We start from the raw sequence: 17,063 nt of genomic DNA on the forward strand, positions 1-17,063 counted from the left end.
TTGAGGAAAAAACCCTAACACCAAAAATGGGTACTTTTGCAGTACCATTGTATGATAGGAAATATTGATCCATGATACAGTTTCTATTTTAGATGGGGTGGATGTTATTTTAAGTGTGTTTACCACTATAATGGCTTTGTCCTTTCGCAGAGGCAATTATCCTTAAGATGAATGTGGGAAGAACTTGTTATGTGCAGTATGTCATTTTAGCACAGCCACTGAGAGTGAGGCTGTGGTCCTTATTGAGTCCAAGCTGCTGCACAGAAATGGTTATGAATGAAATGTCACCTTCTGGATTTAATTAAGACTTCTCTGAGCCTGCAATGTTACAATCTTATTATAAAATGTCAAACTGGGAAAAGAGGCACCTCACAGCCTCTCAAGTTTTTTTTTTCCTTTGCAACTTTTAACCAATTTTTTTCTTATTTATAATAATTCACATCAGGGTCCTTTTACATTTTAACAACAGGATTTCAGCATTGAACCTGGCAACCCACAAGAGGTTCCTTCTTCTGTCTTGAACACAAACCCCAAATTATAACATTAACAACATGGCCACCTTTTTATACTTAAGAGAACCAGTAAATCAGCATTACAATTATTCTTAGTAACCGTTATATTTGCTTTTGATATTTGATAACACGTCCTATGTGTCTGCAGGTCACTAAAATAAGCAGTTCACAATATTAACTTTATTAATTATATTATATATAATATTAACTCTTTCATTGACATTTACTTCTGTTTTAATTCTGTTACTTTACCCAATGTTCTACTATTTTTGGGATGGTAGATTTTCTTTTTCCCTTTGTCTCTCCTCTCCCGTGTCCATTGTTCCTTTTACCTGTCCAGCTTTGAACATGTCTGAAGCTCTCATAAATACTGAATACTCTCTGCAGTTTGCTCTGTTGTGTTGTTCTGCTGCTTACTTACTTTGTCTCCCTCTTCTTTCGACAGAGACGGCTCTCAGGAGAAAGACAAGGCTGTGTCCTCCACTATAGTATCATCTGTGCAGTCCAAAATAACTCAGGTATTTCTCTTTGCTCCTCTCCCAGCTGCACTTTCTAAAAAACAGACAAAAGTGCTTTTATGTAGTGTAGTTTTAAAGTTTGGTTTAAAGGAGCTGTACTCTTTGCAGCGGTCCTAATGTATTGCTCACATTATGCATTCCCTGCATCCTAATTATTCACAGCAAGTTTATAAGTTCTTTTCACAACTTTCAGAGCCCAGAGCCGTCACAGTAATGCTAATATTAGCATGCTAACGATGGACTTCCTGTTTTGCAGAGAATAAGATGCTTGCTCTATAATTAGATGCAGACAGCAGTCATCGGCCTCATTTTCATCCTAAGAGCTTCTTGTACAATTTATCTGTACTAGAGCAAAACAGGTTTTACTTTATCGCATGAACTAATGGGTAAATCCCATATAACATTATGACTAGTATACCCTTCATATATATAATGACTGCTTTGACAAGTAGATCTTGTATTTCTAACCAGCATAATGTTATTGCATTTGAGTGATTGTCCTCTATATGACAAGAGTTTAAAATGTATCATGAATGTAGTCAAACGGAACCAAAGGTCTGGAACCCATACTCTGTAAAAATATATTTCCATCAACTGCACAGCCTTTTCCCCGCATAACTTTAATAAGACAAGTCTCAGGATAAATCTGTCTCTAATCTAAAGGTGTATGGGTTGCTTGTTGTAAGTATGCAGTGAGACATCAGCCGTATGAAAAAGATCAATCATAAACATATGTTGAAGTTGGTTCTGCATAGATAAGTGTGAGCCTGTCTCTTCATTTTGAAATCAGGAAATAACACATGACAGAAAATCCCATTGGGAATTTCAAATAATTAGAAGAGTATTTTTTGCTGCTCGCTTCTTGCAATTAATATATTCCCGCTGCAGACTTTACATAATATGCATACTAAACATACATTTTAGAAGTAGATGGATAATTACATAGGGCATTCATCACATTTTGCACCCTCGTAATTTAACATAATTTTATTCTAACTTATTAAAAACAAACAAATATGGTCTTCAATAACAATTTCCTAAACATAAAAAATATTACTTTTAAAGGTCCTATATTGCTCTAAATTGACCCTTGTGAGCTTGAACTCCTGTTAGAATGTTGTTACCTCATCAGAAATATACCTCGAGTTGTGTCTTCTTTCATTCACACGTTTGAGTAATCCTTTATTATATGTTTGTTTATATTTAAAGCTCAAAATGCTCTGTTCCACCTTGTGATGTCATATTTCGTTAACCCGAGCATACCATTGACAGTTACAAATGACTGCATCTTATTCAACAGCAGAGAATTAGAGGGCACTGATTAAGCAGTCAAACTCACATAATAATAATGCTTTGTTTCTTGTGGCATAATGTGCATGCTGTTGGGAAAGGTTTAAGTTGTGTTTTGTATTTTTAAATTGAAACTCAATGTTGTTTTGAGGGTTGAACTGAGCAGGCCCAAGTCTAAAAAGCACAAGGGCTAAAGCTAATGGAGGTCAATAGAGTGAATGGCCAGGCTAGCTGCTGTTTGATACCTGAAGAAACCTTTTCCTACTCTATCCACAGTTCCGAGACTCAAGATGTGCATTTTCAATTTACCATTCTAACATTCAACTAAGCACATCTCTTAAAAGTCCTACATTACACAAAATGGACTCTTGTGAGCTTTCAGCTATGTTGGAATGTTGTTGCCTCATCAAAAACATATCTGAAGTCATGTTTTGTTTCATTCACACATGTTTGAGTATCCCTTTATTAGTAGTTTGTCTACAGCTCCAAAGCTCAAAACGCTCTGTTCCACCTTGTGATGTCATGTAGCAGTAGTTTTCCATTTAAAAGCCACCTGTTCAGTAGAGATTGGAATTTCCCGGGATGAAATTACCCAAAAGATTCTAGTAAAGGTGTATGGGATTTGGAAAACACAGTGGAGCCCTTCCTGTATTACCACATGACATCACAAGGCGGAAGAGAGTTAAGCCAAAGATGTTCATTTTGTCTAATGTACTTTAATTACTTGGGTTCTTTTTAAAGACTATACAGTAAAGTGTATTTACCTTGTTGACATGTTTCGGCTGCTGCTACAAGCCATCTTCAGAACTGTCACCGGTGTTGGTGGTGACGTGTCATATATCGGCTGTTGTTACTTCCTGAAGGCGTGGTCAGGTCGCTCTGACTGACCATGCCTCCCGTCGCCCAGTGTTCTCTGGAGGAGAGTGTCCCAGGTGCGTGAAAGAAGGAACACTTCATCATCACGGTTAATGCCAGGCCCATCAGGCTGACCACACCTACAGGAAGTATGTAGAGTTTGTTAAACGTGTGTGTGTGTGAATGAAACAAAACACAACTTCAGGTATGTATTGGTATATATTATATAGTGCTCTTTAACAATAAAAATATCTCACAAGCAACAGGAAAATGAGCTGGTGTAAAATGTGTATTATATAACAGGGTTACTCAATTAATCACTATTGAATGGAAAATGCTGCATTTATTTTGATGGTAGAAGGTCCTCTGCAAAGAACAAAATATCTTATTCTGTGTAATGCCATAGTCGAAGGTTCCATCGCAAGAGAAAAAATTTATTCTGATTTGTATTCTGCTAAATGGACAAATGGTTTTTAGAATGCTTCCATCCAGGTAGTTTTTTAGTTCTTGAAAACCTTTCACAAAGAGTTTTTTTTTTTTTGCATTTTCTAGAGAAATCTGAACATTCTCAAATTCTGAATTTTTGGGATTCCTGTATTAGTTTACCAGTTCATATTTCAGTCTTCTCTCAAACGTTAATGATCTTTACAGCATGTGAAGAGAATCATACTTTTTACATCTAATCTATCTAATCGCAACAATTATCACAAAAATCCATATTATTATTTTTTTTCTTTTCAAAATTGTGCAGCCCTCTTACCCATCTCTGCAGGAACGCACAGGAACTTAGACTGGTGGAGTAAAATAAATATTCTCTATCTTACAAACACATCCTCCTCATCTACCTTATGTCTTCTGTACCCCGCCGCCCTCTTCACTTCTGTGTACATCTTTGTTTATCCATCTTCCGTTGTTGATTTGTTGTCGTTTGATAGATACAGTCTTGAGTGAAGCTTTCAGACATAACCTTGGCGCATTTGATTCATCACCTATAAGAATTGTTTAAAATGGTGTTTATTTGTTGCTCTTTTGAAAGTAAAGTTTCAAAGTCCACAGGTAAAGATTTATGTTAGATAAAAACAGACAAATGGAATTAAAGAAAATGGACTGCAAGAGGGAAAAAAAAGTTGGTGCAGAGTCACTTTGTTTCTCTAAGCATCCTGGTTAAAATTTAAAGGGCTATGATTCAGACAAGTGTAATCAAAGGAGTTGTGTATCAGTACATTACCTTTGTTAATAATTAAATTGGCTAATGTTGCTCTTTAGTTCTTTTCGAGGTTAGGGAATACACCTAATGGAACTTCTTCTCTGACTGATGGTGAGAAGCAGGTCCACAGGTGGTGTATAGCAAGTCAAGGACCCTAATTTCTGTGACTTAACTGTTTATTTTGCCATTACAATGTGCAGGAAAAGTTGAAAGATAAGATATCTCAGCCAATATTTAGTTGAGACTATCACGTTTGATTAATATTAATATGTTGATGTCACCTGTTGAAATGTTACCAAGAGCAGCAGCAGCACCTCACAAGAAAATGTTTATTAATTGTTGATTTTCAAAAGCATAAGGAGCGGACAGTGCCAAAACAAGTTGGGACTAATGCTGCGTTCCAGTCAACTGGTAACTGGGATTTTTTCCATTTGGACGTTCCAACCTCAGAGCGTTCCAGCAGCTTTTTTGTAAACAACATGGCTAAAGCTAAACCAAAGGCTAAAGATATGTAAATGTTAAACAAATGTCTCCAGTAAGTGAAGTCACAGAATATTGTTAGGCTGTGTTCAGACTGCAGCCTGAAGTGACCCAAATCAGATTTTTTGGCCCCTATGTGACCTGTATCCAATCTTTTAATGACAGTCTGAATGACACAGATCTGATTTTTTTCAAATGCGACCCAGGCCACTTTGAAATGTGGTCTTGAAACCGATACATATCCAATCTTTTAACATGCGACTTCAGTCTGAACGGTCAAACCGCATGAATCCGACCTACACGTTATCAACAAGCCACAAACGTCACTATTCTGCACTGAAGTAGGTGAAAATTGTTAATGAACTTTGTGTCACTGAAATGAAGCACACCGCCACTCACCACTCTTGGCTACGTCTCCACATCCACACGTTCCTTTCAACGGACGTCGCTGCCACTGTCCCAAAAAACGCCACAGCCAAAGACCTCGTCCTTCTCCTTCTCAATCTCCTCCTTAAAACAAGTAAGTTGTTCATGTTCTGGCTCCGGTACGAGAGGAACTTTAAAATCGCCAGGTGCTCAGGGCTCGTGTCCATGTTTGGACAACTTCCATAAACACAGAGCACGCTCGCTGCGGTTGATGTCATCGTGTCTCCAGTGCACATGCGGGACACTTTCGGGCTGTTTAAAATTCAGACTAGAGTCACATACAAGTCGCATTTAATTGGAAATGTGAACGACCTCGCAAAAACATCGGATTTCACAAAAAAATCGGAATTGAGCATTAAGCCCTGCAGTCTGAACGTAGCCTAAGCTGTAATTTGTATCAGATGTGTAGATTGTTTATGTGGGAGTTAACCCTCAAATCAACATGTTTGTGGTGATTACCATTGTTGTAATACGTCACAGTTTAATTTGAATGTGATGTGGGAGTCCTAGTTGACAAGTTCAAGTGGCGTTCCAGGGCTTTTACTTTTTTCAGAGGTGTGAAAGCTTAGACTAATTTCACAAAAATATAGTTCACAAAATTTAAAATCTTGCATGGTGTTTTCTAGGTTTTTTTTTATTTTATTTTATTTTTTTTATAATTTTCTTACTGGTCATGCGGAAGATTTGACGTATGTAGAGGTAATTCCAACTGTTACCCAGCAACCGTAATGTTAACAAAAGCCAATTACAAATTACAATATTTAATCAAAATACACCACAGTTTGGGTTGGTTCAGTGGTTCAGCGTATATTGATCATAATCTTATGTCTTAATGGTGTTCACTGCATTATGCTTGTCCTCCATTGACTGTGAAACATTTTTACAGGACTGGGACAGGAGGGACCCAGACCCACTCTTATTTTGCACAGACTAAATGAAGATAGATTAGACAAGCTGATGCGCCGCTGTCTTTGTAATTGTTTATTGGCTGCAGATCCAGTGTGTAAACTATATCTGGGGACATTTCTGAAATATCCTTTGGTTTGCAGCTGTTAGGGGGTTTTCTTCCTCTTCACTCATCAATATTGTAAGCCTTGTTTTTTGGCTGTGTACCTTTTTGATCAGAGATTAAAAATCAGATATCACATGCTTTTGTTGTTGTACACAGATATTCAAAATATGTTGTAATTATAGATAAAAAGTGCAGTGCAACTATAACTGCATGTGACAGGTTTTCATGTTCGCAAAACCTTAGGGGGCAGGAGTGCTAATTGGATGTGTAGCAACTGTGCAAAATTGTCCTTTTGGTGCTCTTCAATGTAGGGATCCATCTCAAATACAAAGCTGAAAAAGTTGAGGCAGTTTAAAAGTACAAAATAATTTAAAGCCTTTAATAGCACATGGCAGATAAAGTTAAAATCACACCTAAGCGTTTCAGCCCTTTGGCCTTCATCAGGGCAAACTCGAGATGGCAATCACAGTGCAGGTTTAAAGTAATAAGTGTAGGTCACATGTTTAAAGTGGGCTGTAGTTTAAATTGCTTATAGCTAAAATCTGTTCAGCCTACATGTCCCATCATGCACCAGGGGATTGAGCATGTGACCTACACCTATTAAAACCTGCACTGTCACAGTCATCTCGAGCTTGCCCTGATGAATCCCGGAGGGCAGAAACGTTTTGCAGTGATTTTAACTTTATCTGCCATGTGCTATTAAAGGCTTTCACTTATTTTATACTTTTAAGTGCCTCAAATTTTTCAACTAGGTTTCCATGTTTTGTTTTGTTTTATTTGTTTGGTGGGATAGTACCTGTGTTGAATATTTCAAGTGGCAATTTGCAAAGAAAAGTTGAAAAATAGAGGAAGACGAGCTTAAATAAAGACTTCCTTCACAAAATCTCAACAAAAATGTATGGACAATACCTCAATGATGAGCTTTGTTTCCTGTTTATAGCTTTTCCCAAATTTGCAAGACCAGAAGAGCCAACAATTACTAACATGCCGACTACATACTTTCTGATAATTGGGCAATAGAATGCTTTATATTGGATGCAGACAGTACACAGTAGACTTCCTTTGACCTCAAGAGCTGATTATACAATATATCTGTACTGGGGCAAGACAGTTTTTTTTCTCAAATGCATGGAAAAACAATATACAATATGGAAACCTGCCATATGCACTTTGAATGGAGTATATGCCCTGGAGCTTTTGTTGTATTTGGGAATTCTCTGCAGCGCTGGGATTTGCTGAAAGTACCTGCTCAGTGATGTGATGTGACAGGCCCTTCCCTTTGTGATTACAACTGTTAATTTGTCTCATCTGTCAGGGGAGCTCAGGGGTGCAGGCTATTTGTTCACACCAATATGAATCACTCCCAATATGCAAATGAGGGTTTGGTATTCAGCTATGCAAGCATTCACCCCCCGGTCAGCACAATCTACCTGAACCAGGAAGGAAGCAAAAAGTGCAGCTCTGTAGTTCCAACTTGTGATTAATATTCATGCTTGTTGCGGATGCAAATATGTATCGTTCAAGGTTTGTATAAGGTGCACACTGTTACTGGTTTGATAGGAATTTTAAGGGTAATATGTAAGGCGGCTGCGTATTAAAGTGCTTATGACAAGTTTAACTACACATTTTACTAAAACACAGTTAAGATCATTACATTTAAGATTTTACAAAACATTTTACTCTTTCTTTCCCAGTCTTGCCAAAAAATGTTACTTCCTGGGTGGAAATCATGACATCACACAAGGGAATTCCATAATTTACCTTGCAACTATGATGTAGAGTAGGCCAAAACTCCCCTAATGTACACAGAGTTTATTGTAAAGTTATATAAAAAAAAAAGCCTTTATTTTGTTGACATCATGTTTAAAGTATCGGAAAAATGTGTTTTGTAAGTATTTATGGTCCTAACCTTTTGATAGAATTCTTCCTAGTGTGATGTCATCAGTATGGAACGCTCTAAAAGAGATGTCAAAGGAGAAATTAAATTTGTCAAATGGACAAAAGTCGTTTTTTTTTTTTTTTTTTTCACAGCTCATCCAAGCGGCTTCTTCAGTACAAAAATCTCTAAAATAGAACGCTCCACTTCCTGTAATTTTCAACATATTTTTCAACTTTTCTGCACACACTGCCTCTTGTATAAAACTATTAATTTATAGTTGCAACAGGTCTTACAGCACCAAATTATAAGTAGAAGTTAGAGAATCGTCAAAATCTGCCATATGCACTTCAAGTCGATTTATTCAATTATTTATGTTGACAACTACAGAATGGAAGAGTTTTTTTAGTATATATATATATGTTAAAAGGCAGGTTAAACTCATGATTCACAAATTTAATCTATTGAACTATCTTGTTTCCTAATACTTTTTTCTGCATAAATAGTTGTCCAATCAGGTTCATTTGGTCTTCCAATAATTTATGTTATTAGGAAATTTTTTTTCAGACCAAAAGTTTGTTTTCATACCTGACAGTTTCGACTGCTCACAAACGGTCTTCCTCACCTCCCCTATCCCAGGAATATGAGAGTTTAAAAAAAAGCATTTTTACTCTCACACACCTGGCATATCGTCCTAAAGAACTGGGACTGCAGATGGCGCTGTCATCCTGCCTCCACAGGTAGGAACAGCACCAAAATCTGTTTAAATCAGCTGACTGGACACGTCACAACAACATCACAAGACCACTCTGAGGACGCCCGCTAATGAGTCAAAACTGTCAGGTATGAAAACAAACCCTTGGTCTGAAAAAAGAACCTAATAACATGCATAAATAGTTGTTTTGCATGAACTCTCATGCAGTGCAGTCTTGTGAGTAGAGGACAACATCCATATTTGAGCCTTTTAGTGTATCTGCTATTGGCCTTAATTCTCCAGCACAGGCTGGTATTTCATTTTATCCAACCTGCTGCCTAAAGAATAGACCTAATGCTTCACATAAGCACTTCAGTATGACAGTAACTGCATAAAACATGACTAAACTGCTCCTCTATATGCTGAAATGACAATTAATCAGGGCATTATTTGTGATGTCACTAACTACTGGAAATTGCAGAGGCCACTGAAGGCAGCAACACACTTGACATCAGATAATACTATTAAAACCCCATATACGTACATATTTTAGTAGCAACAAAGTGGATTTAGTGTTTAGTTCTACTTAAAAGGAAAGTTCAGTAGCTCAAACTTCTCAAAATAATAATCTGTAGACCTTGAAAACAGGCACGCAGCTATCAGTTAATGACTCTATTTAATGTTGGGTCTTTGTATGTGATGTGGACACTACTTTAGTTGGAGATGGTGTTTACCTCTGCTTATCTTGGCTTTTCTCAGAAGAATAACACTTTTCAGTTGGGCTAAAGATTTGGCTCTCACTCAGCAGCAGCACTCACACACCCAGCTCATTCTATACAGCGCACTTTGCTTTTGGGAGCTTATCGGCTGGACGTTGCATCCAGAGGCATCTTTGGGCCCAACAGAACCAATCACATAGCACAGAGAAAGGACAAACAAAAGAGTGTAGCCCGGACTTTGACTTTAAAAATGCACAGTGCTGCAGACTGGAGACTTGATTCCCAGTGGGATCAGCAGTAGCAGCAGCGCTTGCACATTAAAGGGGTAATTTGATTGAATTGTACCACTTTATCCAATCCCATTTGCCCCATTCTTACAAATTGGCTTTTTTCACTGCAGACTCTGTGCTTTCTTTTTTATAGGTTGTTGGTGGATTTTTGAAGTTTGAAATAAAGAAGAGTCCTAGCTGATTAGTTTTCAGATGCATTGTATTATTTTGGAAGCTGATGCAGAATTTGAGTGGGTGGACGGTTGACTGTGTGTCTTTGGGCACTTTCACTTTCTCTAACACATGCATGTTTGAATCTGTGTGTGTGTTGTTTAACTGACAAGCGGAATAAATGCAAGATTTGTCATTAAAAGTCTTCACCACAGCCCCAGAACAAACAAGGCCTAAGGGCGCTGTTCTCTCCAGTGTTAATAGAATAGACTGAAGGACCTATACAACCCTTAAAGTTGCACTGTGAAACCTTTCTGCTGTCTCCATGGAGATTGCTTTGCACGGGGAAGTATTAAATGTATTTGTCTTGCAATTTGTCAAGTGTTTGTCAGGTGTTTTTTTTGCAAATGAAATACTTTGAAAAACACACATTTTAACAGAGTGGGCTTGTTTATCAACAGGTCCTCATCCAGAAGTTGTATTGTTGATGGTTATATAATGTTTGTTTGATTCTAGGTTTAATTTTTTGTTTACTGTCTTCTTTCAGGATCTGATGGCCAAAGTGCGAGCTATGCTAGCCACTTCAAAGACCTTCCAGCCTCCAACCTCCTGAAGAATGCTCTGATAACTTCATACAGCAGAGGTGTTGGATTTGAATTTGGTCTTCTCAGAATCTTCAACTATTCAACCTTTTATCATCAATGTGAATCATTGACTACTTTGTCAGTCACAGCCATTAGCCAAGAACATTACAACCCCTTCAATGCTCTCACCATTCTTAGCAGCCTGAGAAAAGGCGGCCAAGACTCATATTGTGTCCTTCTATGAAGGCGTGTGTTGTTTTGATAATTTCTGACTTTAGCCGATTCCTCCACCCCAACTGTTTTTCTTTCTTCTCTTTGCGGCACTTCTCCAATCTCCTGAGAAAACCCTTTTAGTTTTTTACTCTGCTCTCCAGCTTTGTGCGTGGCCTTCTCTTTCAGTTTCCAGTTTGTACTTGAATGAATTTATTGAAGAAGTACTTTCTAATCCAAACTGTCAATAAAATGTCAACTGTAATAGACTGTTGGCCCCGGCTCTGTTTGTTTTTCACTTGAGAGAAATGTCACAACCTTTAGAACAAAATATGCTTCAGAGACTTTTTAGCATTCTATCTGTTATTAGCAAACACCTCACATTGATTTGGCTTATCTTCTTTTGATTACCTTAACCTGAAAAGAACAAAATATTTTCCATAACTTAACATTACTCTACTTACTACACTGACTGATGCGTTCATGTGATGGTGATGAACCAAAGAAAAAACAGTGTAGATGATCGATAAGACTACTCATTTAACATAATCATGAAATATTACTAAGAATATTGCTTAGTTGTTTGTTTTACTAATTTTACTTCCTGCTTGGACACGGGCAGCAGAGATGATGAAAACCTGATTTGGAGGTAAATAAAATCAGTACAAATAAACAGCAAAGCTTTAGTTTTTTTAAATGAGTGTTTAAACTGGCAGAAAAACAGTTGTCTGTATTTAGATGGAATTTTCAATATTGGTGACCTGGTATTCTCACTGCCACTTAGTGTATTTTTGTACTTTTTCATCAACTTTTTCTTCCCCATATTAGTAAAAGTACAAATATATGAGCAAAGAAATATCCAAGTAAAAGTATTTCACAGAGATTTTGAGGTCTTATAAGGCTGAATTTTGTTCAACAGACACAACTGAATTTATACTTTTTTTTTTCCTTCTACATTTGAATTTATACTTTTTTATGTGTTACATCACAGTCTTTTCAGCAGGTCTCAAACTATAATATAAACTTTTACTTTTCAGTCCTGTTCATAAATGTGGAGTAGAAAGTACAAGTAAAAAGTATCCACTTTAAAGATACTTCGCCCTTTTTTTCTTTTTTTTTTTCATAAGTACAGCATTTTAGTACTTTTACTTCGTTACATTCCACCACTGCACTTAACTGATGTAAAACTATGATAAAGGTACTACCCCACCAAGCCAAGTGATAATTATAAAAAAACATGAAAACCTGTCAGATGCACTTAAAGTTAAGATTTTACTGACTACATTAATACCTTAAACTAAACGATAAAATCTTGGACTCAATCTGGGGACGGTGAGCAGCAGCGAGCGTTGTTAAGGCTGAGTTGCTCTCTCATCTCACTTTCATTTAAAGTTTGGCTGCAGTTGAGCTACACAGAGCACTGTTGTCTTTTAAAGTTTGGTAAACATAATGACACAGCAGAGCCGATGAGCCCCAGGTGCAAAGTACAGCAATGCAGAGCTAAACACTGAGCCAATCACTAAACCCAGCCAACAAAGTATGTATACAATAGACAATATATTTCACTTCAGTGTCAGAATCAATGTGTCCAAGTTCTATCAGTGATTCTTGATCATTTGGTCCACACACTTTCACCAAGTATAAACTGACTTTCAAAGTGATTCAATAGATGTTTATGCCAGGTGCCCTTCTCGGTACAATCAACAAAAACTGTGAGATTCAAGTCTGGAGTTGGCAAGTGACTATGCTATGTTTAAAGTATACATCTCAGCTTGGACACACTGATTGATGATACTTAGTGAAAGCATTAAGTATCATCTGACCTTCAAAGTGATTTAATAGATTTTTATGCCAGATGCCCTTCGCATCCAAAAAAAGAGGGATTTAAGTCAGGACTAAATTGTCAAGTCACTAAATGTGATTTTCTGAATATGAATAAAACTAATAAAACTTGAAATTCAAATGAGGAAGTCTGTGAGAACTGGACCACATTACCAGCTGCTCAGATGGTAGAGCGTTTGTGCACTGATCCAAAGGTTGGCGCTTCGTATTTCCACTCTCAACATAAACATTGCGGCCTTGGGCAAGACACGTAACCCACCTGGCCCCAAGTGGGGTTTCTTGATGTAAAGCGCTCTGAGTGCCTTGAAGGTTTAAAAGCACTGTATAAAAATGTGACTATTTACCATTATTATTTAAATAAAACACATTTTTTGTATCGCTTATCTTCCACATTGTTCCACTATGTAACCTGATAACACCTCAACTAAAATTGGAAAAAAGAGAAAAAAGTAAAGAGAAAAAGAGAAGGAAATGAACATAACGTGATACAGAATAATCCTGTCAGTCTGAATTGAGGTTAATATTAACAAAAATGGTGGCCGTCAACAAGAAGAGCCAGAAAAGAAACTGAACCACCTCCTGCCTCCAACACTTCATGGTACTTATCAGTGTTTTGTCTCTATTCATTGTTGATATGCGCACCGCATAGAACATCAGCATAATGTTGTGTCTCTCCCTGTTGGTGTTCATTTCACACCGCTTTCATAATTGGTCAACGTTAAAAATGGTAATTGGAAAGTGCAGGTTTTTGTTTTCCACTTTACCAAATTTGCATGTTTAACTCGATGTAGGTCTCACACTAGCATTAAGAATGTTACTATGTCATATCCACCTCACGTAGCTTACTTGGTAGAAAAGTATTTAAATGTGCTGTGCCCAACTGTCATGGTCTTCTAAAGATAAACACTGTGTTAATGCAAGTGACTTTAAACTGTTTGCAGTGGCCCAAACGTATTACTCACATTTTCTTAAAGAGTCTGTACCAGATGTTTACTATGTGTTTGAGCAAAAGTAATCTTCCCCCAGGACTGATACAGTATATCGTATAAGCAGCTTTTGGGAAAAAAAAAAAAAAAAAAAAAGGTCGCTGTGTTTGCTCTCGTCTTGTGAAATGCTCTAAACTTATCACTGAACAATTAGGATGAAATACATAGAGTGGGCAAAGAATAACAACACTGCAAATCATTTATTATTTATGTAGTTATTCATGTTTTTAAGACTGTAAGACTAAGGTACAGTGTCTTTAGTGCAACAGGACATCCTAATTAGTTTGGGTTTTAGTTTGGGCTTCTCAAATGATGGCCTACTGACACACCTACCTCAGTATGTGGAAGACGCGTGACAGGGAAGATTTGGGGTGGGTATGGAAGGCTCTCAGCTCGACACTGAAGATGGGTCAGAACAGCCTCAAGAGGGCGTACAGAGAGCCATACTCCACTTCGAAATGTTTGGTTGATCTTTTGCCAATTAAGTATTCAGTATTTAAGTATTCAACATCTCCATCAACAATGAGATGCTCCTGGATGTTTCTACGTCATCAGGCTGTGGTCATGATTGGAGATTTTTGCAATTTTTTTGGACTTCCTCCTGGGGCTTGTCATTGGCATTGATCAGGGCTGTGGTGTCCTGGGTGACATCAGGTACCTGTTGTTGGATTTCTGCAGGTGTGTGTTCCAGGACATTTTCAACATGAATATTTCTTCAGTTTCTAAAGGAGACGTTGCCTCCTCTACTAGTTCGTTCAAGTCACTTTGGGAAACAACTGGGGCAGCTTCAGCTTCCGAGACCATGTCTTCACTACTTGAAGGTGCTTGTGATTCACACCACTGGACTGTGCTGTGGTTGTTCTGAATCTCACCCTTTCCCATCAACATACGTAGGACATTTGGAGACAGCAGGTGAAGCATGTCCCTTCTGGCTCCTGTAGTTTAGTTTAGATTTTAGTTTAGTTTTTAGTTTATTTGTTTATGTATCAGGGACAATGTACATGAAAGCACTGACCTACACAAAGAGGAAATATGTTGGTGCCAGGTTATACAAAATGGCAAATTTCCACCCTCAGTCCGTGTACATGTACCCTTCAGTAACCACATCAGGTTGTAGGTCCACTGGTGCAGACTGGATCTCCTCCTTAGACTGGTTCTCTAGTGGAACTGAATAAGTGTCTTCTATATGTCTTATATGTCTTAGATGTCCCAGATGTCCGTTCCTCTCAGGACCAATCATCTCCCCTGGTGGGACAGTATCCCTCCCTAAAATTAGCCCCTCTCCCCTATTGAAAAAAAACACAAACGGGTAGGGGGGCTTGGTCGGAATTGCCCCCCTTCCTTTTTCACCCAGCTCTGCCCCTGCATTTGTGTTGCATTAGCTGTACTCGTAGTCCAAAAAATGTAATTTCTAGATTATACATCACTGCTTCCATCTGAATCCCTGGGCGTGCCAGAAAAGAAATAATCAATATACAACCAAGCGTACATAATTGAATTCATGAACACTCATTAGATTTGATCATTTCTCTAAATCACTCCAACTAAAATGCATGGAATTCAATCTATACACTTTTACAGCCAACCACCCACGCCTTCAGTGGACCTTTCTGTATCATTGTAACCTGGAAAAAAGTCTCTGGGGTAAAACTCATCTGCATTGGCTGAAGGATATTATGTTGTTTTGACCCGTTGTGTATGTATTCTCTTTAGGTAACAGTAAATCCAACCTGAGTTTCAATGTTGCACCATATTTAGTGTAGCATTCTCGAGGTCATGTTGAAGTGTACTAAAAAGTGGAAGAAATCATATCTCAATCTGTCTTGTAAGCCTTGAGTTTGTCTCTAGTATTCTTATGGCCAAAGGTTTTGTAAAGAGTCATTGATGCTGGACTGGCAAAGTCAAAAGTGTATTTTGAGAATGTACAAGGAAGTTGTTTTTGTTTGAAATGGGGCCAAAATGTGGACTAGAATCTGTCGGAGTCACAAGTCAGCTGGAGATGGAGGAAGTTTATGTAACACCGGAATGATTCCTCTTGAGCTAGAATATTGTGTTTGCAATGTGCTGTTATGTTTAATCTGCAAATTATAACAAATTAAAGGGAGAGTTTGGAATTTTGGACACAGGGCCTCATTTCCTAGCTAGCCAGAGTGTTGGAGATGTGTAGAAACACTTTTTTTTTTTTTTTTTTATCTTCCATCCAGTCCTTGTATTTGCAGAGGTCGCTGGTGCTAGGCTAGTGCATGTCAATGGCCATAGTTAGCCTGCCACTAAAAAGTTTTACCCAATCCACAAAGCACCCGAGGAAAAGCAGTTATAACCCCAGACTGAATGTCTATCAAACCAACCTTGCATTTGAAGGATTTATGTCTGATCAGCAGCAGCGCATTGTATTTCTTGATAGAAAGCTTGGCAGCGGTGGACTGATATATGAGAAAATAGTCCCTCAACATGCAACGATTCATTTATTAATTAAGGTTTTATAGCTCAAATATACATAGAAAATCAGGCATTCTGGCTGTGAGTGGGGTTGCCTCTCCACAGATCTGACCTGTAACTTGGTCTGGTTTGGTCTCCATGATGATTCTGTGAAACATTACAGACAAAGCAATAACATCTCCAAGGAGAAAACTATTTGACGGTCTCTCCACCAGAAAAATTACACGATGCACCTTTAAGCCCCAAAAACGTCATCCATTCATGGAAGTCAAACACCTCATTACAATATCAAACAATTTTTCCTTTGGGCAAATTCCCATGCTACACCAACCCCTTTCTTATCTGCCCATTTTCAAACATGTCCCACCTAATTGCTCGCTATGTCCAACACGGGTTTCCAACAATGGCTTTTATGATGTGATAAACAAAACACTTGTGGCATTCTGTCCCCGATCCTCATGGCTTCCCTTGATACCAGCTCACAGGTCAAGAATACAGCGTGTGGTTCATGTGGCCGATCGGATGAGTGCATTCTGTTTGATTATTTGGGCTTTTATCTCGCTCCGTACAGCTGCAGAGGCTTTGATAACGCGAGCTGGTGATGCCTTACGCAGCATTTTTAAGCGGGTAATTGTGCGCTTCCACTGAGAGCCGATAAACACCAGTCAAAAGGCAAAGACAGGGGGAAGATTTATAGTGCGGCACAAGCCAATATGCCTTTATTATAATCCCTTCGGAGCACGTATGAAGATTTGTGGTAATAAGTCAAGCGGGATTGCGTGAGAAGGTGCGTAGATCGAGAAGACAAGTGAACGTCTCGTGTGGATTTTTTAATGGGAGATGATGATGTGTTGTGCTAATTATTGATGAGATAAGTTATGTCAGACAAGATGCAGTCGTAATGGGAGCAATCGATCTTAACAAAGTGAGTATATTGGTAATCACGCCCACGGTAGCTCAGAATTTTTGTTGA

The 17,063-nt window shown here is 38.1% G+C and overlaps 1 protein-coding gene across 1 annotated transcript in view; it reads left to right on the top strand.

Moving 5' to 3' along the window:
* sfswap (splicing factor SWAP) overlaps positions 1-11,092 on the top strand; it is a gene marked incomplete at its 5' end in the record, with an annotated part of 36,312 nt that extends 25,220 nt beyond the window's left edge. Inside the window, 2 exons of the mRNA XM_055153190.1 lie at positions 958-1,030; positions 10,577-11,092. Of these exons, the coding sequence (XP_055009165.1) occupies positions 958-1,030; positions 10,577-10,642 (139 nt within the window). The remainder of the gene's footprint in view (positions 1-957; positions 1,031-10,576) is intronic.
* Positions 11,093-17,063: the final 5,971 nt, after the last annotated feature.

Source organism: Boleophthalmus pectinirostris, unplaced genomic scaffold (assembly GCF_026225935.1).
Source record: "Boleophthalmus pectinirostris isolate CB_2022bp ecotype Guang Dong unplaced genomic scaffold, ASM2622593v1 HiC_scaffold_18, whole genome shotgun sequence".
NCBI classification, from domain to species: Eukaryota; Metazoa; Chordata; class Actinopteri; order Gobiiformes; family Gobiidae; genus Boleophthalmus; species Boleophthalmus pectinirostris.